The sequence below is a fragment of the Vulpes vulpes genome, chromosome X, assembly GCF_048418805.1.
Source record: "Vulpes vulpes isolate BD-2025 chromosome X, VulVul3, whole genome shotgun sequence".
Classification (NCBI taxonomy): Eukaryota; Metazoa; Chordata; class Mammalia; order Carnivora; family Canidae; genus Vulpes; species Vulpes vulpes.
Genome location: NC_132796.1, coordinates 99,929,967 through 99,957,457, shown reverse-complemented (window position 1 = coordinate 99,957,457; position 27,491 = coordinate 99,929,967). Strand labels below are relative to the sequence as shown.

General features: G+C 40.2%; 1 protein-coding gene and 1 long non-coding RNA gene across 2 annotated transcripts in view; one reads left to right on the top strand and one right to left on the bottom strand.

Moving 5' to 3' along the window:
• The window catches only part of LOC140596228 (uncharacterized), a 77,083-nt gene extending 66,794 nt beyond the window's left edge, over nt 1-10,289 (bottom strand). Inside the window, exon 1 of the long non-coding RNA XR_011998264.1 lies at nt 9,722-10,289. This is a non-coding gene — a long non-coding RNA (uncharacterized lncRNA). The remainder of the gene's footprint in view (nt 1-9,721) is intronic.
• On the top strand, nt 9,065-25,142 carry RAP2C (RAP2C, member of RAS oncogene family). The gene is made up of 4 exons (XM_025983167.2): nt 9,065-9,200; nt 10,700-11,474; nt 13,955-14,272; nt 22,652-25,142. Exons 2-3 carry the CDS (start codon nt 11,202-11,204, stop codon nt 14,231-14,233), a joined length of 552 nt encoding a protein of 183 aa, XP_025838952.1. The 5' UTR covers nt 9,065-9,200; nt 10,700-11,201; the 3' UTR covers nt 14,234-14,272; nt 22,652-25,142.
• The last annotated feature ends 2,349 nt before the right edge of the window (nt 25,143-27,491 follow it).

Sequence of the window (27,491 nt, the reverse complement as noted above, 5' to 3'; positions counted from 1 at the left end):
AAAATTAACAAGGCAGGAAACCACAAATGTTGGAGAGGATGCGGAGAAAAGGGAACCCGCTTGCACTGTTGGTGGGAATGTGAAATGGTGCAGCCACTCTGGAAAACTGTGTGGAGGTTCCTCAAAGAGTTAAAAATAGATCTGCCCAACGACCCAGCAATTGCACTGCTGGGGATTTACCCCAAAGATACAGATGCAGTGAAACACCGGGACACCTGCACCCCGATGTTTCTAGCAGCAATGTCCACAATAGCCAAACTGTGGAAGGAGCCTCTGTGTCCATCGAAAGATGAATGGATAAGGAAGATGTGGTTTATGTATACAATGGAATATTACTCAGCCATTAGAAATGACAAATACCCACCATTTGTTTCGATGTGGAGGGAACTGGAGGGTATTATGCTGAGTGAAGTAAATCAATTGGAGAAGGACAAACATTATATGGTCTCATTCATTTGGGTAATATAAAAAATAGTGAAAGGGAATGAAGGGGAAAGGAGAAAAAATGAGTGGGAAATATCAGTGAGGGTGACAGAACATGAGAGACTCCTAACTCTGGGAAACGAACAAGGGGTGGTGGAAGGGGATGAGGGCGGGAGGTGGGGGTGACTGGGTGGCGGGCACTGAGGGGGGCACTTGACGGGATGAGCACTGGGTGTTATTCTATATGTTGGCAAATTGAACACCAATAAAAATAATTTATTATTACAAAAAAATTTAAAAAGTAAAAAAAAATAGAAAACACAAGAAGGGAAGTTCACTTTTTTTTTTAAAGATTTTATTTACTTATTCATGAGAGACACAGAGAGATACAGAGACATAGGCAGAGGGAGAAGCAGCTCCTTGCAGGGAGCCCAACATGGGACTCAATCCCCAGACCCAGAATCTTGCCCTGAGCTGAAGGCAGATGCTCAACCGCTGAGCTACCTGGGCGTCCCAAGAAGGGAAGTTCTAGAGATTAAAAGGAACAACAAGGATGGGTGCCTGGCTGGCTCATGAGTCACTCAGAGCCCCACGCTGGGTATAGACATTGCACTAAAAAACACACAAGCATATGCTGAATATCAAACATGGTAAGTTTGAGACGCCCTTATGATCAGCCAACTCCCTCGGCTCTCTAAGTGATCCTTTGAGTTAATTTTGTTTATCTTGTCCATGTGGGAAGAGCATTCACTGAGTTAATTAGCCCAAGTGCTGTCATCCGCTTGAAAATTAGATTTCTCTCTGTAAAATGATTACTCAGACTTTCAGGAAATTGTTCACAGGAGGGGGTTCACCTCTCAAACCTCACCTTCAAACTTCTAATCCCTCAGCATTCCAGGTGACACAAAACAGAATTCCAGACCATTCAAAGCTGGAGGTCAATCTACCACTCACAATTGAGCGTTGGTGATCTCCCTAAGGTGCCCATTTTGAGCAGCAGCAACCCGGCCTCTCACCCACTGACACTGTCCCAGCAACAAGGAAGTGTGTTGTGTCTTCTTCGTTTTAGTCCAGGAAGCAGATTTTAGTTTTATTATTATAAAAACTTTGAAAATAAAGAAATAGGGGATGTTTCTAGCTTAATCTTTTGCTGCCACCTAGTGTCAGTACTCAGCATATTCAGCTAGCTACTCCAGATAAGAAAATTAACAGGGTTTCTGCATTGCCACAAATTCGAAGCAGACAATAACAACGATCTGTTTTAGAAAACAATATCTACATTTACATTAATTTTTCATATTATTTCTCACATTTTTCAAGATTTTAATCTTACATAATCTCTATACCGACCTGGGGCTTGAACTCAAAACCCTGAGATCAAAAGACCTGCTCCACCAACTGAGCCAGGCAGGTGCCCTAGTACTTCTCATATTTATATATCAGCCTTTTCTAGGATTAAAACACTAGTCCTTTTAAATGACTGAGAATTCAATTTTAAGGCAATTTATTTCTAGCCTCAATTTTGGTTACCTGCTGGGGGAATTCCTGAGAACACATGGAAGCCCAAGTAGCTCAGAATATCACTTTCTGTAAGTTGTAACAATTTTGAGAAAACACTTAGGATAAATTACCCTTGGAAGCTGAATCATATGGGACTGGAGTCTATAATGTTCTCATAACCATACTTTACAACTTTGGAAGAATCTTCAATTTCACATTAAGCCTCTATATGAAATATATAAAATTTAGCCTGGCTTATAATTATTTTAAATTACCATTTATAAAGAAGAACAAATTAGTAAATGCAGGAGGAGAAGAATGACTTTTTTCCTAGCTTTTCTGAGATGTAATTGACATATAACATTGTGTAAGTGTAAAGTGTACAATGTGACGATTTCATACATATGTGTTTTGTGAAATGATTACCATAAGGTCAATGCATCCCTCACCTCATATATTTACCTTATTTGTGCATGTGTGTGCATGTGCATGTGTGTGTGTGTGGTGAGAACTTTTAAGACCTACTCTCTTAGCAACTTCCGTGGATACAATACAGTATTGCTAACTATAGTCACTATGTTGTACATCACATCCCCAGAACTTATTCACCTTCTACCTGGAAGTTTGTACTCTCTGACCACCTCTGCCCATTTTCCCCTACCCCCTGCCCCTGCCAACTACCAATCTGTTCTCTATTTCTATCGGTTTGGGTTCTTGTTTCTTCAGGTTCCACATCGAAGTGAGACCATACCATATTGGTCTTTCTCTGATTTATTTCACTTAGCATAACGTCCTCTAGTTTCATCCATGTTGTCATAAATGGCAGGATTAGGGGCACCTGGGTGGCTCAGCAGTTGAGCATTTGTCTTCAGCTCAGGGCATGTTCCCGGAGTCCCGGGATCGAGTTCTGCATCTGCCTCCCCACAGGAAGCCTGCTTCTCCCTCTGCCTATGTCTCTGCCTCTCTCTGTGTCTCTCATGAAAAAATAAATAAAACCTTTAAAAATGGCAAGATTTCCTTTTTTTAACGGCTGAGTGATATTTTATATATATATTTCCATGTCTTGGCTATTGTAAATAATGTTGCAGTGACCATGGGGGTGCAGATATGTCTTCAATACAGTGACTTAATTTCCTTTGGATATAAATCCAGAAGTGGGATTGCTGAATCAATTGGTACTTCTATTTTAAATTTTTTGAGGTACCTCCATACTATGTTCTACAGTGGCTGCACCAGTTTGCATTCCCACCAGCAGTGCACTAGGGTTCCATTTTCTCCACATCCATGCCAACATGTGTCATTTCTTATCTTTTTTGATAATGGCCAAAGAATGACCTCCAATGGCCTGCAATAATTTTGAGAAAACAAGAATATTTGCATACACATCATTAAAAATAGAGTTTGAAGTATTGTGTGGTAATAAATCATGTAGGCAGTGGAAGCATTCAGGAGGATTACATTTGTATTTGGAAGTACTAGAGCTACAGAGGCCAAGTAAGAAATCAAAAATGTAAGGTTTGTTAAGATGAACATACCAGTTCTCTGCTTGAATCTGCATCTGCTAGCCTTAGGTAAGTTACTTACCTTTCTGAGCCTAGTTTCCTCACCCTTCACTAGGGATGATGATAACAATACTTGCTGTGGGTTGCTGTGAGGATTGAAGTATTCCACCAACTTCCTGACATATAACAAGCACTCAATAAGTAATAACTGCTATTTGTAATAACAGTATTAAAAATAATTCAGCTTACCCCTTACCTCCTCCCATGGAGTTAAATATGGTACCAGTTGCAAGAGAAGGAGGTTCCCTGTTGTAAATGCTCCAAGGCATTTTGGAAAGTGATTGTGACAACCTCAGTTTCAACAGCAAATACCGCAGACCCAAGGTCAAATGATCCCTGGTGGGTCACGGAGGCATGTTCTCAGAGAGGATATGAAATAGGTAGGAACAACCAGACTTGCTCAAGATTAGAGAATGTGAGGATAAAGCCCAAAATCTTTGACATTGTCTTACAGCCCATCACTGCTTTACACTCCAGAAAAACAGAACTGCTTGCTGTGAAAAAAGATGGTGAATATACCGCAGGTTCTGGGGTCAGACTGACCTGCGTCTGACTTCAAACTCTGCCCCTGATAAGCTGTGCGACTTTGTATAAGTTACCTAACTGCTCTGAGCCTTAGTCCCTTCACTCTAAAATTGGGGATGATAATAGTACTTAACTCTTATGGTTATTGCAAGAATTAAAATGATGTGTGTAAATCACGATTCCTCTCATATAGTCTGTCATCCATAAATCATTATCAGTACACCATGAAATCATCCCACTTGCCACTACATCAAATATGGCCTTGATATTTGAACTAGCCTGGTAGTTTCAAACGAACAGTAATAATCTGAGAAGCAGGTCTTTCATGTCTTTAGCTTTCTAAAGTTCAATTCTGACCATAATCACCCATTATTAAACACCTACCATATGCCAGGAACTAAGATACTTTTTCTTGATTTTTGCAACACCTAAATAAGACAGATGCTATTTCCCCCTTTACATGTGACCAAAAGGAGGCTGAGAGAAGATTGAGTAACTTTTCCCAGGTCATACAGGAGGTGTGGCCAATATTTGAACCTGGGCCTGGGTGCCAAATCCCCTACTTCTGCCCATTGTAGTATTGCCTGACCTCTGTGAAATCACCCTCCATGACTTCCCACAGCCTTCAGGGGAAAGGTCAAACCCCTCAGCTTACTGCATAAGGCTTTTCTTCATCTGGCTCTGGCGCCTACTGACCCCTCTGACCTCTTCATCTACAGCCCAACCGCCTCCTCAAAAAAACATTTCTTGACACCCTTTCTGGGTCTCCCAGAGCACTGTGGCCATATCTCTATCATGACACTTGTCACATTGTAGTGTAAATATTGACTTAATTGTATGTGTTCTTCAAAAGGTCATGAACTCCTATGGGCACTGTGTCTTATCCATCTTTCTATTCCCACTATCTGGCAAAGTGTTTGGCACAGAGTAGGAATTTAATCAATGTGCATTGACTGAATGAATACTTGAATGAGTGGATTGATACTGAGCATGGAAGGCCCAAATATAACATCCTACCACTTTTTAGAACAGTGGTGCTTAAGGTAGGGTTCTTGGAGCAGCAGCAGCAGCATCTGCGAACTTAGAAATGCAAATTATGGGCCCTGCTCCAGAAACAGAAACTCTGGCAGGGGTGGGCTAGTTAGGGCCCCAGCCACCTGTACATTACCAACACTTCCAGGTTACCTTCAAATGCATATAAATTAAGAATAGGTTTATACAATGGATTTAAGTAGCCCATAAACATGCACATATAAACAAGAAAAATGTTATGGTTATTATTTATACTAATTCCTTAAATTTATTTGGTTCTTAATAGATTACAAAATGCTTTCCTAACGACTGTATTTGAAAGGAAAGATGAAATAGGGAGAATGATAAAGGGGTTCAGATTGGTATGTTACACTCTTACTTAATAGGCCCCTGAGCTCCTAGAGAGAGAACTTTCTCAGCTGCCACATCTGGAAAATAAGAGTTTTGTGCCCCTAAAAGAGCATTTGTCACGTCAGGCTGGGGAAGTGGCTTCTGTGGTAAGCAGCCCTTCCCACAAAATCCCATTGGTTGGATGAAGGATTCCAGGTGGGCAAGGTTGAATGTGATTAAATCTTAGTTGGGGTTGTAGGAAAGCTAGAGCTATGGGGAAGAAGGTCTACTCAGGCTGAGGGGTACCTGAGTACTTTTAATACTTTATGCAGGCATGAAGTTTCATTACACAAAATTATATCACCACGTTCTCAGTTAAAAAAAAAATTTCTCACTCTCAGAGAAAAACACAGTGAAAGGAAGTAAAATTTTATGGCAATTTCCTTTGGGTAGTGGTATTTCACTTTTTAAAAAGAGGTTTTTTGCGAAAAACTTTTTTTGTAATGAGAAAAGGATAATAAAGTCATAAAATTTGTTCTGTGTACCTGGGGAGACTGATATGCAGAACCAGCAGCTGGTTCAGCTGGAGGCAGAATCTGACAAGGGAAATTGGGATCTCAGAGGTTAGAAGGAGCTGGGAAGGACCCAGAGCAGTGTTTATTGAGAGGCCCATCTAAAGCAATGAAGTAAGAGGAAATGCCCTGCCGAAGACTTTTGTAGGCAAAGACCTAGGACACTACTAACTCAGGCTCTGTTAATCCAAAGGCAAGTTCAAGCCAAGGAGTGGGAAGTGCCTGGGACACCAATATCATGGGGCTTGGGTTTCTTCCTAGGACCTAGAAGGTGTGAGGGCTCCCTTGGGAGGGTGGAAGTGAGGGAAAATGATCCAGAACAGTTTATGGCTCCAGGGCTTGCAACTGAAGGAGGTAGCAACCGGAAAGGGACAACTAGTGCCTGAAGCAAACTTTCACACTTACCACTTGTGCTGAGCCATTTGCACAAAACAGGATTAGGTACCTGTAACTTACATATTCTGCGTATAGTTTATACCCTAAGATTTCTTCACTATGGTAGAAAGTCAGTTGTGTTCTTAAAACTGATTGCCTGAGCTGCAGTTACTTTCTAGTGGAGGCTGATACAGAAGTACAACAGAAGTTCTGAATATCAAGGGCATACTATCTGGAGAAGTGACCCTCCCCCATCCTTGAGCCTTGGGAGTGGAAAGTTGTTATGTGAGCATTTTACATTTATGAAGCAGTTAGTGTTTGGAAGGTCTAAGTGCTTTGAATGGGTTGTCTAATTTATTCTTCCAGGGAGCCTTATGAGCTAGTTACGGCCATTGTGTCCAACTTTACTAAATGAGGGAATGAAGATCTAGCTTGCAAAGTAGGATGTTAAGACTATCTGATTCTGAAGCCCAAATTCCTTCTATCATACTACCCTGCATTTGTTAGTCCTGAAAATACCCTAAAGTGAGAAACAGTATCTCTAAAAGACTAAAACTAGTAATACCTAGGGTGAGGTTACAAAAAAACCACATGCAGTGTCGGTAGGAATGTGAATTGGTATGATGTTTCTGAAGGACAATTTCACAATATTGACCAGAGATTTTAAATGCAAGTACCCTCTTGTTTCAATGATTTCCATCACCAAGATATAGTAAGTGAAAAAAGAAAAAAGCAAGGTGCAGAATGATGTGTATAGTAAGATATCTTTTAAAATAACTTTTACGGGATCCCTGGGTGGCTCAGTGGTTTAGCGCCTGCCTTTGCCCCAGGGCGTGATCCTGAAGTCCGGGGATCCAGTCCCACATAGAGTCCCACATCGGGCTCCCTGCATAGAGCCTGCTTCTCCCTCTGTCTGTGTCTCTGCCTCTCTCTCTCTCTCTCTGTCTTTCATGAATAAATAAAATGTTTTAAAAAATAAAAAATAAATAAAATAAATTTTAAAAATACATATAGGGCGGCCTGGGTGGCTCAGCGGTTTAGTGCCGCCTTCAGTCCAGGTCGTGATCCTGGAGACCTGGGATCGAGTCCCATGTCGGGCTTCCTGCGTGAAGCCTGCTTCTTTCTCCCTCTGCCTGTGTCTCTGTCTCTCTCTCTCTGTGTGTGTCTCAAATGAATGAATAAATAAAATCTTAAAAAAAATAAAAATACATATAGAAGATGGGTTGATAAAAATGCTAGCACATTCAGCACCCCTGAAACACAAGAAGGTTTTAACAATAAATATCTTTGGAAAGAGTAACTCGGTTATTATTTTTGTGCCATTGAGAGATATTTGGTCTTTTAAAGTTTTGTTTTTCTATGTCCACTGATAATTTTTTATATAACACTTTACCAAGTCTTTTAAATAAAAACCAAAGAGACAGCATTTATTGAGGATTGGTCATGAGCAAGGAACTGAACTAAGCATCTTACATATACTACTTTATTGTATTTTCACATGAAATGGTTAGTTTCATTTTACAGATGAGAAGCTAGAGCCTTGGACTGGTGAAATCACTTGCTTGTGGTGCCACAGCTAAGGAGGTAGGCAAGCGGCCGCATAAATGCCTTCCTTGGTTCAGAGACCTTGGCACTGAACTGCCTGGCTGTGCTCTTGTAATTGGGTTTTTAACTCTCATTGGCTAATAAAAGTAAACTTGCGAACAACTGGAGTCTAATGAGATAATGTATGTGAAAATACTTTTCTAAGTATAGAGATGTTTGGGGAGGATAGAACAGGCAGCAGAAGGGAGTTTAAATTGGGCAGACTTGTCCGCTGATCCCCAGTCAGGATATTGTTTTTTGAGGAAGTGATGATCAACAAATTTCTTCTTTCTCCTTTAAAAATATCATGAAATGGTATTTATTCCCTCTTCCCCCCAATAAGACCTGATCATTGTTGAAAAATGAAAAAGTTGTGAAATGAAAATCCTTTGATAATACCTCTCATGGATACTTCATGACTTGTTTCAGGTGTTAATGGACACGCAACTATATATTGCACACTTTCCCACATATTTTACCTTGATGGAAGCAACTATGTATTTGTTCAGTATCTTGCTTTCTTTCAACTTTATCACATGTCCTGACCATCTTTTCATATCAGCACTTACAGATCTTTCTTTTTTAAAATAAATAGCTGGATAGTATCCATTTTGCAAATGTACACACACAATTATTTTAGAATTGTCTACTGAAGGGCATTTTAAGGTACTTCCAATTGTTTGCTTTCCTAACTGCTGCTGGAATGAAGCCCGTTCCCAAGAAAGTTTAGAGGGAGCTTCAGATTGAGTGTGACATATGTCAACTGTGTAGCTGATAAGAGTGACCCTGTAGGACTGTGTACTGAGGGGAGGAGCACGTTTCACTGTGTGGAGAAACAAAGAACTGTGTCCAAAACAGTTTGGCCAACACAATCAGAGATATGAGACTTGCCAACAGTTGGGACAACCTCAAAAAGAGGAGCTCCCTGTTGTGACAGTTTAGTAATAAGGCAGAGGTTGGGTACTATTTCTCAACAGTGATTGCTGGATCAGAAGAGGATTTCCAGACTCAGGTTCAAGCAGGGTTGGTGCAGGGTGTAGATCCCACCAGACAGTCTGGAGACAGCTAGACAGGGAGATGGGCAGCAGCGCTCCAAATCAGGAAACAGCACGTGTGGAAGGAGCAGTGACCTATGGGGAGACTCAAAACTCATAGACCAACCTCTTCCAGCAGAGGGCAGTGCCTCAGATATCAGGCGGGACTCAGGCCAGCTGGAGCCAGAGCTGGGGACTCCGCTGGACAGATTGCAGCAGCCCCGAGCGGAGGAGAAATTGAACTAAACAGTCCTCTGGACACTGTAAGTGACATTGGGGAGTGCTCAGGGAAAGACACAGTGGGACTTCGAACTACCGGGATTTGTCTGTTTTCTAATATCTACCAGTTTGGGTTTGGTAATAAATCTGTTTTCATCCAGCCTGGCTGTGAGGGTTTGCAAGTAAGGGAATTTGGAATCAATTTAAGACGAGCAGTCTCTCAGGTTCCTGGGTGCATGCTTGAATCAAAAAGGGAGTGACATGCCTAAAATATAATCGAGCCTTGGGGCTCTATGGATCTGACACAAAGTTTACAAATAGAAAGTTAGCAGCGGGAAAGATATGTAAGAAGTAATGAATTTATCTAAAAATAGAAACTTAGTGTTTAACACCAGTCCTTTCCTTTTGCATTTCAAGGACTATGAAGGATGACCATTGAAACAAACTTTATCGGGGAAGAGCCAGCTGCGGGCACTGCTGTGCGGGCAGATAATGAAAGATTAAAAGCAATTAGTCTCGTAGGCCTAAACAATTTCCAATCAACTCTCCCCTGAGTATTGCTTACCTTTCCCGCCGTGTAGTGGTTAGAATCAAATATGGCAAAGCTGAGTTAGGGTCAGATAAAGTGTTTCTATTCCTGTTGTTTTTGAGCCTTGTGATAAGAAGGGAAGGAGTGACTTTGGCATTTGCTGGTGGAGTCAAGCCGATTTGCCAGATGATAAAAGTACTGTAGTTCGCATGCGTTTCTAGAGAGACATCAAGTGTTCGAAACACGAGCAAGGAGAAAGAACTTTCTTGGCTGCTTTATTTTCCTTGCGCCTTCTCGAGCCGGGATGTTGGGCGCTCTCCTGGGGGCCGGATGGTAACCCGCCGTCCAGCACTCGCCAGCCGGCGGCGCGAGTCCTCCGGCTGCGAGCCGCGGAGACGCCAAGGGGTTTGGTGCCTTTGGGATGCGACTGTCAGCAGCCGGGGTTGCGGGCGGGAAAGGGAAGGCCGCCGGAGGTTCTCTGAGAGGCCCTTTGGCAAGGCCGCGGCCCCGAACCGAGACCGTCCCCTGCCGCCTCACTCGGCAGGGCGCGGCCCCAGAGCCACCCGGCTCGCCCCGGAGAGGTGGGACTTTCCCCACCGGAAGTGATCCCGGCCAGTCTCGGGGAACTGGGGCACCTCAGCCAGTGTGTCAGGGAAACCCTTCCGGGTGTGTGCTGGGGGGGGGGGTGGGGGGGTGAGGAAAAAAAAAGAGGTGGCTTCGCCCAGAGTGGCCGCCGCCGCCGCCGGACGGCCCCCGCCCCTTTCCCCTCCGCGAGCAGCGGCGCTGGGGCGGCGGTGAGACCGAGGAGCCGGCCGCTGGCCATGGCCTTGGCGTGACGGAGCCTCCCGGGCGGCCGGGCGGGTGCGGACGGCGGGGTAAGCGGCGGCGCTGGCGGAGGCAGCCGGGTCCGGGTCCGGGCAGGAGCTGGCGGGGAGGAGGGGGTTGCGGAGCGAGGATGGCGGGCGGCGGTCGGGGCCCCGGCGGTAACGCGCCCCCTCACCCCCCTCCCCACAGGCCGGACGACGCCCGCGGGAGCCGCGGCCCAGAGACCCGCCCGGGCGGCAGTGACTGGAGCCGAGCCCACAGGCCTGGGCCGGCTCGGCGGCGCGAGCAGGAAGCGGGGTCCCTGGGCCCCTTTGTGTGAAGGGCGGGGGGAGGGGTGCCGGGCCAACCCTGGCCGCGGGGGCCCCCGTTGCGCGGCCCCCACCGCTTCCCTCAGGGGCGCGGCACGTCTCCCCACCCCGCCTCTCGGTGCTTGCCCTCCTCCCCACGCCCCCTGCCTGGGCTTCGGTTCCTATAGGAAGGGCATCACCATCCCATCCCCACCCACCCGACACTTGGCTCTTTCCCCTCCCCCTCCTTTAACTTCCTCTTCTTCCCCCGTTGGGCTCTCGGCCGCTCCGCACTCTCCTCCCCAGTTCGCAGATTTCCGCCCACCTTCCGCCTCCCCGAGCCGCCGTGGCTAGCGGGGTGTTCTTTTCCCTCCCTCTGGTAGAAGTTGCTGAAGGTGAGACTCATGAGGGAATACAAGGTAGTGGTGTTAGGGAGCGGAGGGGTTGGCAAATCTGCCCTTACTGTGCAGTTTGTCACCGGGACTTTCATTGAGAAATATGACCCCACCATTGAAGATTTCTACCGCAAAGAGATCGAAGTGGACTCTTCCCCCTCCGTGCTGGAAATTCTGGACACCGCAGGAACTGAGCAGTTTGCCTCCATGAGAGATCTCTACATCAAAAACGGCCAAGGTTTCATCCTGGTTTATAGCCTGGTTAATCAACAGTCTTTCCAGGTAACCAAACCGAGTCTTGTAATTTGTTAGAAGGGGGTGTGGTGATCCCACATTTACTTCTGGTGAGCTTGAACTGTGTGTTAATGACTATGTTTTGCTTCTGAAAGTTAGACATGGCGCATTTTTTGAGGTTACTTCTGGCAGGGAAAAGTATCGGGTTTTTTCTATAGAGAGTCTGCAGTAACAACCGTCAACAAATATTTCAAAGTTATTTTTGCGTCAAAGTGAGAAAGAAATAGGGCAGCCTGTGTATGTTTAGCCTGGAATAGAACCTTCTGAAGTTGCTTGTTCGATTCAACGACTATTGATCAAGGTACTTAACCAGAACAACATTTAACAGATAACCTCAGGTAAATAGAAAACTTTGGAGACAAAATTATTTGGAGCCCGGTATCTGTAACTCCTCTGGGTCTGCTTTCCCCACTTCTTCCTCTGTTCTCTCGTCCAGATTCATAAATCTTAGCGTTACAAGATGAAGAACTCAAGGCCTGCCTTCTAGGCATTTTACTCACCTTGGGGTGTGTGAAGGAAAGTTACTAACTGAAAAGATTATTACCTAGAATTAATAGCCTACAGAAAGCTACTGTGACTCTCCTCTTCTGCAGTTGATCCAAGTTGTTTCTGATAACACTACCTATATTTAAACAAAATATGTGGATCAGAGAACACCAGACAAGTGCAAATTTCTAACCCTGGCTGGGTGGCCAAGCTGGAGGTGGTCCAATTTCTTCTGAAAAACCTGTCCTGTCCTTCACTGGGAGGCAGACCGAAGGTTTAACATTATTTTAAGAGATGCAGTAAATGTTGCTATTTATTCCTTGAAAATAAATGACCTCATATTGACCCATTGTATTGACCTCCATTGATTTAGGAAATGGATAGTTTTTCTGCATTTAAAGGTATGAGCTTAATGTTGCTTAAAAGACGTTAAGTGCTTTACCAAATACAATGTGCTAATTCCACTTTGTATTTAAATTACAGTACTCTACTGAAGTTTTCCAGTAACCACATATAGCTACTTCACGATTTTTTTTTCTTTTAAAGAAATAATGAGTATAGTGACCAAAACAAAGTATACACTTTGTGTGGGCTTGAATTCCAAAGCAATAGTAGTATCATAACAGCATTTCCCCCCCAGAAAGTACCAAAGTATCAAAGGTGCTATTTGACAGGCATTTTCTTTCTAAAGGATCCTCAAGAGATTTGTTATTCTATTAGCTGGCTCTCTTGAGGCTACAAGTCTTTTGAAGGATTTTTCATATGATTTCCATTATATATGCTGTTGTTTTAGGCATAAATATGAAGTGAAAAACTGCCATTATTTCAACAGAGACAAACTCTATCAAGCCTGACTATCATAAATTTGGTTTCTCATTTGAACTTGTGTTTCAGTAAGGACACGGGAAAAAAGCTTAACCTAGAAGACCAAATTGATAACATGAGCAAACAAAATCGTTGCGAACATCAAATAGTGTTTTCATACATATTCACAGTCCTCTGCTTTTCCTCCTTCCCACAAGTGAATATTCCATTTACTGTTAACTATTCAAATTAAACACGTTTGATATTTTAGTCAAACCTTTTAAGTCATGGAAAATTAAAAATATTGTGACGTTAGTATTAAATCTATAAAACTGCCTTAAATCAATACTTCCCACCCCACCCCCCGCCACTAAAGTTGATGCTACCTGAGAATCAGCAAGGCTTTTTATTATCAATTGTAATTAGAAAAAATAATACACTTGGGGAGAAAATTCAAGTTGTAAAACCTGTTAGAAACTAACAGGCACTTAGTTAAGTTAGAAACTAACTAGGCAAAAAGAAGTATGACTTTCTCCCTGCCCAGACTCCTCCTAGGTGCATTTGTCCCTCCCAGGAGCTGCTCACCGTTAGATTGGTTTCTAGTGTATTTTAAGGTGTTTGATTTTACTGGGATGAAGGCCTACCATTACATTTAAAATGAAATGTTTAAGTGTATAAATCTGTTTTGAACTGGCCTTCTAGGCATGACCCGGTGTTTTTGTTGCCACCTGAAACACTTTCTCTCAGGCACTCTTGCTAAATGGCTAGGAATGCCTAGATGCCACAAGCCTGTGGCAGGATAACAGGTGTTTTCAGGAGTGCTGACAGGCTGGCAGGTTTAAGGCAATAGCTAAACATCCTTATGTACAAATGAATTCATATTTGGGAACTTTTAAAATCAGGACAGACTAGGGGAAAGAAGTATGAGTCCTAAGGTTGGTGTGTGCAGCCTACATTTTATATTCTTGACAGAAACCCAGCAGGTGGGATCTGTGGAAATTATCAAGCTCCTACTTCAGCGGAGAAAAATGTTTATTTTCTCCATTTGGGTATATGGTTTTATTTTGGAGTCAGCTTTCTATAATCCCCAAGGGATGACTTCTTGTGATATTGTAATACTTCTGTTATGGTCATACAGACAGCTTAATTTTATTTTCTCTTTGTGATTGTTTGAATAGGATATCAAGCCCATGAGAGATCAGATTGTCAGAGTGAAGAGATATGAAAAAGTCCCACTGATCCTAGTGGGAAATAAAGTGGATCTGGAACCAGAAAGAGAGGTTATGTCTTCAGAAGGCAGAGCTCTGGCTCAAGAATGGGGCTGCCCCTTCATGGAAACATCGGCAAAAAGTAAATCAATGGTGGATGAACTTTTTGCTGAGATCGTCAGGCAAATGAACTATTCATCCCTACCCGAGAAGCAAGATCAGTGTTGTACAACTTGCGTTGTCCAGTAAAAAAAAAAAAGAAACCTCAATCATGGCCATACCGAGCAGGTTAGTTGTCAATGGAACCTTATGAGTCCAAGAGTGTTTTGATTTTGATCGAATATGACAAAAAGCTGGTTAATATTAATACACATTGTGCTACCTTCAATTTCCTTATTTGTTTTTAAAATAACATTTCCCTTAGCACAAAATAGTCACCATGCAATGAAGAAAATAAAGATAGAGATAAGCAAAATGAAGGTAAGAGATTGCCTGTATTCCTATCACTAAGATATATTTTTTAAAAGTGAATTAACTGTTCTCTTTCTGCTTCATTGGTAACATTCCTTTGGGTGGGGTAAGTTAAAGGATAATACACCTTTTCCCTGTTCTAGTGATTTTGCATCCAATAATAATTTCAGAAGATGATTGGTTTTATGTTTTCCGCACTTTTCTGTCCCAGGCTGGAGAGCTGCTATAATTGAAATCATCAATTTACTAATCACCAAGTGCTTGATTTAAGAGGATGATTATTTAATCAAGTTCATCTGTACCTTGCACTTAAGGGATTTAAGTGACCTCTGATAATAACAAATTGTAGTGCCACAGCGTACCTTGACTTAATTATGAATATATGGTCCAAATGAGAATCTGGTAAAATCATCTGTGTTGTGTTAGAAGAGACACACCCAAGCCCAGGCAACGTTTTATTCAGTTTAATAAATAATGGGGTTATTAAGAACATTAACAAGACCTTCACACCTTTCATTGAATTGAATGATAACTTCATAAAAGTTTTTTCAGATGAATGAGTTTTTAAAAAAGCAAGGTTACATAAGACTTACTGAGCATTTTAAATGGGATTCTTTTATTCATACCATGATCTTTTAATCTAGATTATAATTGGACATATAGTCTCACTTAGATAGTAACCCTTACATAACAAGATAAAACAACCAATATCCTGGATGACTGTGAAACCACAGCAAATGGCAGACTAGCCTGACAATCTCAGGACTGGAATTGATTGTTTTGAGCCAAGACTGACCTCAAGTCTAGGAGGCAGTGTTGCAAATGGCAATAGGCATTTCAGATTGCAGTGATGATTCCTAATCAAAGGTCTGGCTTTATATGTGCTCCCTGAAGAAAAGAGTAACCATCCCTAATTTATCTTTTCAGACAGATACTGTCAGGTACTGTCACCTTTGAAAATGAAGGATGACAACAGTGCTTTATTCAAAATGCTTTCACACGTCAGCTATTTAGCATACTGGAATATGATGAGAACACATTTATTTTTTAGTACCTGGCTACATCTGTTATGGCATCACTGTTCAGATCACACTCCAGCATCTGTTCATTTGACAGCATCACTCTTGCAGTATAGTTTTTTGAAGCAGGAACGGGCATATGTAGGTGATCCTGTCCTGTGTTCATGTTTCCATAATCTCTTAGATCGCAAGCCAACTTCAAGTTTGAACAAGCTGTATGTGGTGATTGCATCTTTACCATTGCACTCTCTTTCCTTATCTGACACTTAACTGGGCAAATGACAGAAATCTATAGTTTTAGTGTTGTCATCTTTATAAATAACCAGCTCCCCCAAAATGTTCCCAGTTTTCTTTCCATCACTAATGTAGACAGCTACAGGAAGTAAGCTGAATAAAATTCAGATTAGCAGATGGATAGTTTCTAAAGTGATTTTTAAGTCTCTTACTCTGAGTTCTCTCTAGGTTTATTTCATTTTATAGCTTATGTGATCTAAATTACTTTTAATCCATTTGGTTAACCGTGGGAATGATTAAATAGAATTGCTTTATATCTCAAGCCAACTATGTTTTTTGTTAACATACTAAAAATCAGAAAATATTAATGCCAACAACTGCTCATTTTTTTATGATAATAGATCAAGTTGCCTGTGTAGGCTTTTGTTTGGTTTTCATTGTTGTAAGCAGAATACATACTGAAGGTGTGAGCATTGGACTAAAATAAGCAGCCAAATGTCTGAAAATATTAAAGGAAATTTCCTGACGGAGATCTTTTAGAACAAAGCACACTATACTTTTTCTTTTCCGACATCCCATAAGATGGAATTGATGCGTATGGGAATCTGTAACCTGAGGCCTGTAAAGTTTGTGCCTGTGCTTGCTTACTATTTATCTAAAAAAAAATAGGTGATGGATTCTGAATCCTGTAGCTTGAGTCACGGAGATCCAAGGTCTGTCGGTCCCAGATCTAGACTGAAGATCAAACTCTGACGAGTAAAGGTGATTTGAGAAATATTTGTCCTTAATAGCAGAGTACCTTTGTCCAAGTGAGAAATCATAACATTCAGATAAGTCAGAAGAACAGTTGGGATTGTTGTAAGTTGGTTTCTCTTAATTAAAAGGAGAAATTTAAATACTCTAAGAATTGCTTCTAATAATCGCTCACATTTCTTACCACGCTTCAATGTGGGTCACCGGTCTCTTGCCCAACACCTGTTTATCTGCATGGCTCCCCAGATTGTTTCCCTACCTTTCACCCTCCCACTGGCTGTAGTCTTAGTGTGAGTTTTGAAGCCCAGATTCTTTACATGCTGTTTTCGTGGGGAGGTTTCCTTACTGACCCGAGGAGCCTGCCATCAAGGGCCTTGAAAGACTTTACTGTGAAGCAGCAGTATAATAGAAACTCAGGTCAGCTCTGCAGGCCTGGTTTGCTTTTATTAACTACATCATAGTCCTCTGTATATTGGTGTAAATAATTGACAATTGGCTCTTTTGGTACACTGTTGTTGAGAATGATGGGTGTTTTGTTAACCATCTCATAATACTACAAAAGAAGTAAATCACAGCGCTGTGGGCATTCAGGGAAAGGAGAGACTACCATCCAGTTAGAGCAGATTTCTCAATACTCTGGGCTCTTTGTTATGGGGACTGCCCTGTGTGTTGTAGGATGTTTAGCAGTGTCCTTGGACCCTACTTACTAGATAGATGCTGGCAGCATTCTCCCCACCCCCTAGTTGTGACAAACAAGAATATCTCCAGACTTTGCCTAATGGCTCCTAGGGGGCAAAATCACCCCTGGCTAAGCACTACTGATTTAGAGGAATTGGGGAATGGTAACACTTGAGAATGGGTAGGATTTGAATGGGTGGGGGAGGGGTAAAGATGATTTCCAAAGAGAGGGAATGCCAAAAAATAATATGCCTTAATTAGTAGTCTGTTGGTTCCCTGAAAGGAAGATGGGAATTGCAGTAAAGTTATCCTTCAAACGTGACCATTTGATAAATACCCTTTTGGCAAATAGAATTTTTAAAGAGATTATCTCTCAAGGATTTCTGTATCTCAGTCCAGTATTGATGAAAGTTATTTAAAAAAAAAAAAAAGAAAGCCAGAATAAAAAAAGGTGTTCTTCACTACGGTTTGAAGGTCTCCTGCAGGATTTTATCCTATTTTTTTTTTTTCGTGTATTATGGAATGGGTTCTCCCAATGAGAGTAAATGGTGCATAAGAGTACCAAACACCAGCAATCAAATTGAAAGAACAAAGATCATTATTTATGTCAGCCTCAGTTCATTATATATGTCAGCCTGAAGAAAAAGCGAGATTCTTGATTCAAGACCAGCACATCATTTCACGTGGCAGCAGAATGCCTGGGATGTTAACAAAGGCTCCTGAAAGGCTGAACCATCTATGAATGTCATTTTAGTCTAGCTGGCCTTACCATTTCTAAACACAGTGGAATTGATTAGCATTTTCGGGGTTTTTAAAATAAATCCGTGGTATCAGAATTGTTCTTAATCTTTTGTCTCCCGGCTTTTAATTAGATATGATGTGCTGAGGATTTAGCAAACGGAAGAGGGAAAATCATGAAAATTAAATCACATTGTGTACTTTAAAATGCTGGCATATTCATGTCCAAAGTTAAATATTAATCCTATTAGTGAAACACTGGGGTGGAATTCTGTTGCAGAAGTTACATACTTTTTTTTCTGCCCTATTTTGCATATCACCTTGAGTAGGGAAAATAGCTTCTTTTAAATGCTCATTTGTCATCCAGTTCACATGGTGTGAGCCAAAATAGAGCCTGTGGCATGACAGCCCTGGAAGGAGCAGGCAGCATGCTTTGGGGGTAGTATAAAGACCTGCAGTGGAGCTGGGGTATAAGAGGGTCCTTTCTGCCACCCTAATTTTCCCAGACCTTCACTGACACCATCCTCCCCTGCCAAAAGGTTCATGTTCTGGGACTGTTCAGAGTGAATAGGTGCCTAGTTAGACCTGCTCTAGGTGTGGAGGTGTGTGGTGATTAGAATGACTCTTGGTATATCTGTTGCCTCTTTAATTGCTTCCTTTTAACCTCGAGATTAGGCTTTTATTGCAGAATGAAATGCATATGAGCCATTCAGTTTTACTCCATTACTTCTCTGGCTTAGAATGAACCATCAGTAGAATTAACAAAAATTGCATCATAGAGTTGGAGAGTTGCCACTGAGGAAGTATTCTAGCCATACTACAGGAAAGATTCTCCTCGTGGGATTACTTCTCTGTGGAATTCGAAAATCCAGAAGATAATATCACTAAGAAAAATTTAGGTCCTGTCAGCTGTTAGAAAAACTTACCCTACCAAAAACGTACTCCCAAATTCTTTTGATTAGCTACAGTTTTGGGAACATCGGATTCAGAAAAAGCGATTTCGAGTGGAGGGGCGTAGTACCCTACCTCATCTCATTCAAAGCTAGTGGCTGGAATCCTATCATTGGGCTCATACTCTGCTTATTATCAGTGAACATGCTCATACTACCTGAGATTTCAGAATTCATTATTTTAAGTTTATGGAGATTTTAGGTGTAGGGCAGAAGAAAACAGCTTATCCCTTATTTTCTACCCGGGGTTTGCCATAAACTTTTGGGGTATGTAGTCTCCTTAAAGCATGGCTCTACTTTTTTTTTTTGGTTCTACTTTTATTCAAAGATTTGATGCCATAGTTTCAGTATTTAACTTGGATACAAAAATTCCAAGTAAAAGAATGTGAAGGGAAATTCATTTTTTAAAAAAATTCCTTTGGGGGACGCCTGGGTGGCTCAGTGGTTGAGTGTCTGCCTTTGGCTCAGGGCGTGAGCCTGGGACTCAGGATCAAGTCCCACATTGGGCTCCCTCCATGGAGCCTGCTTCTCCCTCTGCCTATGTCTCTGCCTCTCTCTCTCTCCGTGTCTCTCATGAATAAATAAATAAATCTTTTTTAAAAATTCCTTTGGTTAAATCTCCAGAATATTATATATCTAAAACTAGAAAAAGTTAAAATTGATTATGGTTGCACATTTATATTTGCTAAAAGGAATGCTAGTAAATACCATTGTATTTAGAAATCATAGATCCAGCTAAGCTAAAAAGACATTCATAAACTGCTAAGCGTTTCAGGAGCCTTTGTTAATATCCCAGGCATTCTTTTGCCACGTGAAATGATGTGCTAGTCTGGAATCAAGAATCTCCCTTTTCTTCATGCTAACAGAAATAATGATCTTTGTTCTTTCAGTTCTGTGTTTGGTACTCTCGGGTACCAATTGACCCTACTTGGGAGACCCTATTTCATCATTTCCTGGGTAGAAGGTTTGGACTGTTGTCGGGGAGGGGGGAGGTGTATGTACACTTACTCTCTCTTAACAAAATCAAAATAGAGAAAAAGTGAAACCACTTAAGCAAGAGTTTGAGCAGAAGCTTCCAGAGTTGAGATTTGTCGGGTGTCTTACTGGAAGCTTGATTGTTGAGGACAAGGATCACTTGTGTTCTGTCTGAAAAGCAGCAAGTTATACTTCTGCAGTCTGTCTGGATGTGCTGTCCTGGGAGTTAAAAAGTCGGAGTTTGACCAGCTGCCTTTAAAGCTTCTGGAATGTTTTTTAAATAAATGAGAGTTGTCAGTACATCGAGAATGTTGCTGTCACAGTGTGGAACAAAAACGTTTATATTTTACGTTCTATGAAATTCTAATCTTGAGAGAGACTGTCCTTTTGGCTTAATGAGAGCTTTTGCTTCAGGATTTGTTACTGCAGAGAATCAAAATTTATTACTCTTCTGAAAAAGAGCTGGTATTAATACTTTGCTTAATGGTATGCCTCATATTAATATTGTTGAGTCAGACCCAGGATTTATCTATGTCTCTTGATTTCACTGGAGGATTGTCATCCTGTGAAATGTGGATGGACCAAATGTTAACCAGATTTTTAGAGGGTCAGAAATAATGCATCTGTCACCTTTTATTTAATGTAGATTATGGTTCATAAGCTGGTTTGTATTCTTAGTGCTTATTTTGGCTCAAAACAATTACTGCTTCCTCAATTTGATTTCAGAGAATGCCTGAACTAAAACATCATCTATTACAAGTCTTCACTATTTAAGAGACAGAGGCATATTTGAAAATCCCAAACTCTATAATCTATTTTTTAATGTGGATTAAAATTTACATCAAACTTACTAATTCAAATCAATTGAGAGAAGTCTAATCTGAATTACTGAGAAGTCTTCACACTGAATTGCACATATATTGAATACTGTTGTGTTCAAATGGGTATAAAAATTCAAATGAGGCTAAAAAATATAAAGGACCTCAGTCTGGATATCAAAGACATAATTCTGGTCTTCTAGAATTTATAGCATAGTTGAGAAATGAAAATAAGAAATATCCAACGTTTGCATACTTTGGAAGGTACTTTCACAAATTACCTTATGTGATATTTACCACAATCCTTGAGGAAAGAATTTTTATCTTTATTTTAATGATGAGGAAACTGGACTTGCTTGAGCTTAAATAACCAGTGTCTTAGTTAATAATTTTATGCAAAAAAGATTTCGTTTTAATTGGAAAAAATGTTTTATAATCATTTCTAAGGAGGCAGACAAATTCTATTTTTCCTAACATTTTTAGGTGGCAGAATTTCAATAATGAGCAGAGAGACGTTCTTTAAAAGTAATCATTTTTATGATATAGCTGCTAATAAAGAGTTCTCTCAGGCTCTTTGGACACTAATAGAAGTGTAGCTGTCAAATGAAGTTAAAATTATGCATGTATAAATATTGGTAGAACCTTTAGATCTTAAATTGGTTTCACTTGGCATTCTTTCATAGTTGCTGTTTTACTCTGTTTCTGGCTTCATTTAACAACTTTTATCTTTTACATTAAAAAAAATGTAATTCTACTCCCCTAGAAGCTATAGTGATCCAGCACAGTTAAAGGACTTTGTGTCTGAATGAGAGTTTTTTTTTTCCTTAGTATTAATTAGAAGGGCAGAAGTCTGTCAACTGTGAGAGTGGAGGCTGAGAAATCCCACTCATAGGAGAGGTATCTGGTGGGGAAGATGTCCAAAAGAAAACAGACCAGAATGGGATCCGTGAGCTACTGCCCATCACTTAGCATCCAGCCCAGGTCTGGGTACTTACTGGATGCTCAGTAGCTAGAACCTGATTGGATTACATTTTCATATTTAAAAATTTCCCCCAAATGCTACATTTTGAAGAAGTTTTGTATACTGCCAAGTTTGCTCATAATTAAGATGCATTTAATTCTAATGCCATTTCCCATCAAAAATATGAAGACATCATTTTTTTTTCACTCAGCATAATACCCTCCATTTCCATTCACGTCAAAGCAAATGGTGGGTATTTGTCGTTTCTAATGGCTGAGTAATATTCCATTGTATACATAAACCACATCTTCTTTATCCATCCACCATTTGCTTCAACATGGATGGAACAGGAGGGTATTATGCTGAGTGAAATAAGTCAATCGGAGAAGGACAAACATTATATGGTCTCATTCATTTGGGGAATATAAAAAATAGTGAAAGGGAATAAAGGGGAAAGGAGAAAAAATAAGTGGGAAATATCAGAAAGGGAGACAGAACATGGAAGACTCCTAACTCTGGGAAACGAACTAGGGGTGGTGGAAGGGGAGGTGGGCAGGGGGTGGGGGTGACTGGGTGGCGGGCACTGAGGTGGGCACTTGACAGGATGAGCACTGGGTGTTATTCTGTATGTTGACAAATTGAACACCAATAAAAATAAATTTATTTAAAATAAATTAAATAAAAATAAAAATATGAAGACATCAGATTCAAAGTACAAGTAATATTCTGCCACTTTTATACTGTGAAATCTTAGAAACTGGTAAGAACATTTTCAGTATTGTACCAAGTATAAAACAATTATAAAGTATAATTATTTAAAAACAAATCAGAGTAGTTACATACACACAGTATGTTATATTCAGTGCATTAGTGTTTCTGATTTTCAGTGACTCTTTGTGACCACATAAAATTACCTTTTAATTCAAACTGATGGGGAACACAGTGAAATTCCACCTGAAGATAGTGATTCTGGTGCCAGTTCAGGGTGTGTTTAGATCTGTTGTCAGTATTCTCATTTGAAATTATAATCTATATTTCTATTTTTTATGACATTTTAATCTTAATTGCAGATAAAACTCAGAGGAAATTTGCACAGATGCTGCTTTGGAGAACTTTACAACCTGGGTTGCAGAACTGAGCCTTGGTAAACCTGTCTCTATTACAGCATGTTGCCATACATCTAATTCAGCGCATAAGGTCTTTGGCCTTCAAGATCCATCGACCTTAAACAGGAATGCTTAGCACGTTTACCATATGTTTAAAATCTTTTCTTTATCAATCAGTCCTTTTGTAGCTTTCTAAGTTCTTATTGATGGCTAATATGCAAGAATTAATTTTTAATATTTTAATTGATTTTCTTTAATCAGTTTCTCAACTTGTATTTATTACTCAAACTCAGTATTACCTACTCAATGCCTTTTAAAAGAAAGTTATAATGGAGAAAAAAATTGAGCCTTAAACAAATGGTTACTTCTGTATATTACCTCGCACCAGTGCTTCATTCTATTTGTAAAATCTTTCTCCTTTAAATGGTTGGTTAATACTTTGAGACTTTGTTTACGTGTGGCAGTGTTGTAAAAAGAAACTAAAGATCATGTTTTACCCTTATGGATGGAATATCCCTTTTCCTCAAGTACGGTTTGTGATGTGTTTTTGGAATTAACATGTTCTGAAAGTTCCAACTGATATTTGAAATTGATGGTAGAGCATTTAGCTGAAGAGTTAAGCGTTTGATTCCATTAGGTTTTCACATGTGTTAATCTCATTTACAGCATCAAATTGCAGCAGTAACATTTTCCTTTCTGTGAAGTTCTAAATTTAGTTATGACCTACTTAGCAATGCCTTTGAAAAGGGATACTGTATCCATGGTAAATTAATTGTATACCTAAACAGAGATCGCTCAGCTTTGCCTGTCAGGCTTGTAATTGACATCTAGTAGACTCCTGCACATGTAAAATTGAATTCAAATAAAATCATATACACTTTCTAGTTCTTAATACTTGTCTTTCTGGATAATAGTTTAAAGCAATATTTGTTAAAGTTTTCTTGCACTATCACAATTGCTTTTTAGTTTTTTCTCAAGAAGCATGTTCGTAGTAGAGACAAAAATCTGTGTAACAGGAGAGGATAGCGCCAAGTCTCTGGGCTTTTTTGTTTGTTTTTTGGAACTTTTTATTTTTTTCCAAATGTGCTTCTAATAGCCATTGCCTTCCATGTTGTTTACCTAATCAGCACATTTTGTCTGAATACTTGAACATTTTAACAGTAACACAGGTATAGAAACAGAAAGGAAACTCATAGAGTAATCTTTTGGTTCAGTTTTAACATCTTGACAACAAACGCTTTTTCTAGCAATGACTTTAAAATTTTGTAAGTTTGACAGTATTTTCTTGTTGGGTTTTTATTTGGTTTTAGTTGTGTGCTTTTAATTTGCAGAAGTTAGTAACTGCAGCTCACCTGCACCAAAGTTCTCAACTCTAAGAGCCCAGCTTTAGTCATTTGAACATGCTTCTAAATAAAACAAAACAACAAAACCAAAACTATACTTTTGATCTATAATAATAGCTCAATAACTTTGTCAAGGAAAGCTCTAATATATGCAGTGATGGTTTATGGAAGGGTGTGGCAATTTTAAATTTATATTGTGTGTGATGTTCAAATAAAGTGATATCTACATTCATGTGGTTTATTGGTCAGCATGACCATTAATTATTATGTAATTGATTAAACTTTGATTTCCTTTTTTAAAATCGTGTTGCATTTGATTCCTGATCAGATTCCCTCAAAGTGAACCCTTGATCATCTGATATTTTGGATTTTATGGTGAGATTGTAAGGGTGGAAGCCGTTAAAACATTGTTCCTTATTTATAAACCACTTGAAGTAAATACCTAATTTTAAGTTTGCACTTTAATATCAAACTTAAAAACGAAACAGTTCAGAGTAGGTTAAGTGATCATGGTTCATCATTATTAGATGTGTGAAATTCTAAAGGAATCAAATAATTCATGATGATTTAAAATTTTTCTGCAGATGATTTTTTTTAATATACAGTGTTTGTTTCCTATGGATAGCGCCCCACCCCCCCACCCCCGCCCCCGCAGCATTGACCTCAGCAGCAAATTTAACTTGAATTCACTTAGGATCACAGGAATCAGGGGAAAGTGATTTAAAGGTGGTTTCTCCAGCACATTTTAAGAAAAGGGACCAAAAGTTATTTTAGCTTCCTGAATAGATTGCATGTCAAGTTGCTTATTAGGATAATAAATTAATATTAAATGCAATATATGTCTTGTCTTTTATGGCATCTGTTTAGGAGTTGTTCAAATCACTGCAGTAGGGCTCTGCAAATAAAATAATGTAACCTGTTAATGGATCTAATGTACTGTAACTATCAATGAAAGGTAAAAATCTCAAATAACAAGTACAAGCATTGAACAATGACCTATAAAGATTTGTAAAAGTAAAATTTTTCCAATAGATTTCATTCTTGTCATTTTGTAAGATGACCCTGCAGTCCACCTGTTTGTAACTTTTTTAATAAAATAGACATCTGTATTACCCAGGTTGGTTTCTTGAATTTTTTGATGTTACTAATTTGAGACTCGCTAACTTGTAAATCTTTCTCATAACTGAGAGCCATTACTTTTTATCAAGATGATGTATTATAGTACATATTTAAACAAGGTAAACGTTCACTTGTGAACTTAGTCACCATTCTAGCATATGTGGAGGAAAACTAACCCATATCCTAAAATGTAATATTTAATCAATTGAATCACTTCCAAATAAATTACAAATGAGAAATAATGGGTGAAAAAGACTAATATATGTGGCTTGCCACATTTGGAGAAAGTGGTTCAACGACAAATCTGTTGGCTGGGAATTACCCATGTATAGGAGATTTCAGGGAGTACTAAGCAATATAATCAAATTTTAAACTACCAGATGAATTAAGAACATTCAACACAATTGAGTTACCACTGTTTTATCCAGTGAAAGGCTTTGCCAGTCACTTTAATTCACTGCTTCATTCAATATTTTTTCTAAGCAGATTTTTAACTTCCATGTGTTTTTGGACGTGTCTTTGTATCCAAATATACATGGACTGGATTTTTCTTTTATTTGTTAAAATGGGCAGGTTTATATACCTATGTCATAGCACATAGATAATATCTTACTGTTTATTACCATTGGTTATTGGTCTGGTGTCAGGTTCCACACAGCTCATTATGCTGTGCTAGACGCAGTCCTTGAAGTCCAAAAACCCTTCGTCTACAACGAAGGTACTCATGATTTCAAGGTCCTTCCCTTTTTCTCCCCACTGAAGTGATATCCCTTCATCTGGCAAGGTCAACGTTTTTAACCAAATGAATAACAGATGATGAGAGGATGGACTAGCACAAGAGCTAAGGAGTTCTAGCCCAATGAGCCCAACCTGTGCTGGATATCAATCAGTGAGCTACTCCAATACAGCCAGGTGACTTTTCTTTCTTATCCCTCCCTGTCCTCTTTGTGGTGTTCTCATGCACAGAGAAGATTTATCTGGTCTTCACACTCCAGGACGTAGCAGCTTGGGATCAAGGTCCAAGGCTGGGAGAGTCATCTTGTTTAGATCCAAGGTGGTTTTTCAGATAGGGTCCAGCTTTCCACCTATAATTATCTCATTTGAGCCATACATCTATCTGATATTTTGAATTTCATCATCCCCATTTTGTTGTCGATGAAACCAAGGCTCGGGGAAGTTGTGCCTTAAGGCCATAAAGGCAAAGTCAAATGATTAAAAAGTTGAGAAAGTCTCTTTGGGGCAAGTTTTATTTTTAATTTTTTTAAGGTTTTATTTATTTATTCACGAGAGACACACAGAGGCAGAGACACGGGCAGAGGGAGAAACAGGCTCCATGCAGGGAACCTGATGTGGGACTCCACCGGGGTCTCCAGGATTACGCCCCAGGCTGAAGGCTGCGCTAAACTGCTGGGCCACCAGGGCTGCCCTGGGGCAAGTTTTAAAATCAGTTTGTCATTGGGTAGAGTCCAATGGGTGCTATTAAAATTATAGAGCTCACGGAAACAAGATTAAGGCACATAGCAAGAAATAACTGTTTGAAGTCAGTGTGACAGTACACATGTAACAAAATACTGTGGGTCCTATTTAAAGGTAATGTGTTTGTTAGACGGCTAAAGAGTTTATGTAAGACATAAGCTATTTTCATTATGGCTATTTTTCTTTGGAAAGGCAATGTCTTAAATCAGGATTTGGCAGCTTTGACTGCCAGGCAGAATCCAGCCCAGTTAGCAATGCCAAAAGAACTGTAGTTGGATTTAGCAGCTGTATCCTAGATCCATTGCAGAGCTCAGCTGCACCCTTTCTCTATCTAAACTTGTAGTGTGAATGGAGGACCAGAAATGCAGTGATCCAAGACACGTCCTTTACCAGTAGGGACCTGCTGCTGTGCTTGCAGACATTACTCTATGGTCCAGGCCGTCCTACTCCCAAACTCAATGCTCCTGCAATTGTATTCTGATTCATGAGTCTTCTACCGACTGTGAGCTCCCTGAAGATAGGGCTTTGCCTAGGTCACATCTTCATCCTCAGTGCTTGTCTCTAATGCATTATCGGTGCTTGGTAAGTGTTTCATGAAATTATAGTCTTAGAATCCGTATGGCAGACGGCTACTAACTCTTGAGAAAACCTGAATCTTACCATCTCCTGCTGGTCTTTTCATTTATAGCAGTCAGGTAGCATAAGAAAATGTGTTTTTTCCCCTACTTTCCTTCATCCTTTGCAGCACTAAGGTTTTTTTGTTTGCTTGGTTTGCTTTCTGTTTTTGTTTACAATTGTCGTAGTTGTGTCTCTAAACTCACTTCCAAGAGAAATGTATACCGTGGAGAGATGGTCCATACAGGCAT

Bases quoted from the DNA above. Each gene is read 5' to 3' on its own strand.
- RAP2C (XM_025983167.2), top strand. From the start codon at position 11,202: ATGAGGGAATACAAGGTAGTGGTGTTAGGGAGCGGAGGGGTTGGCAAA. The intron at 11,475-13,954 runs GTAACCAAACCG...TTGTTTGAATAG, and splicing joins TTAATCAACAGTCTTTCCAG to GATATCAAGCCCATGAGAGA.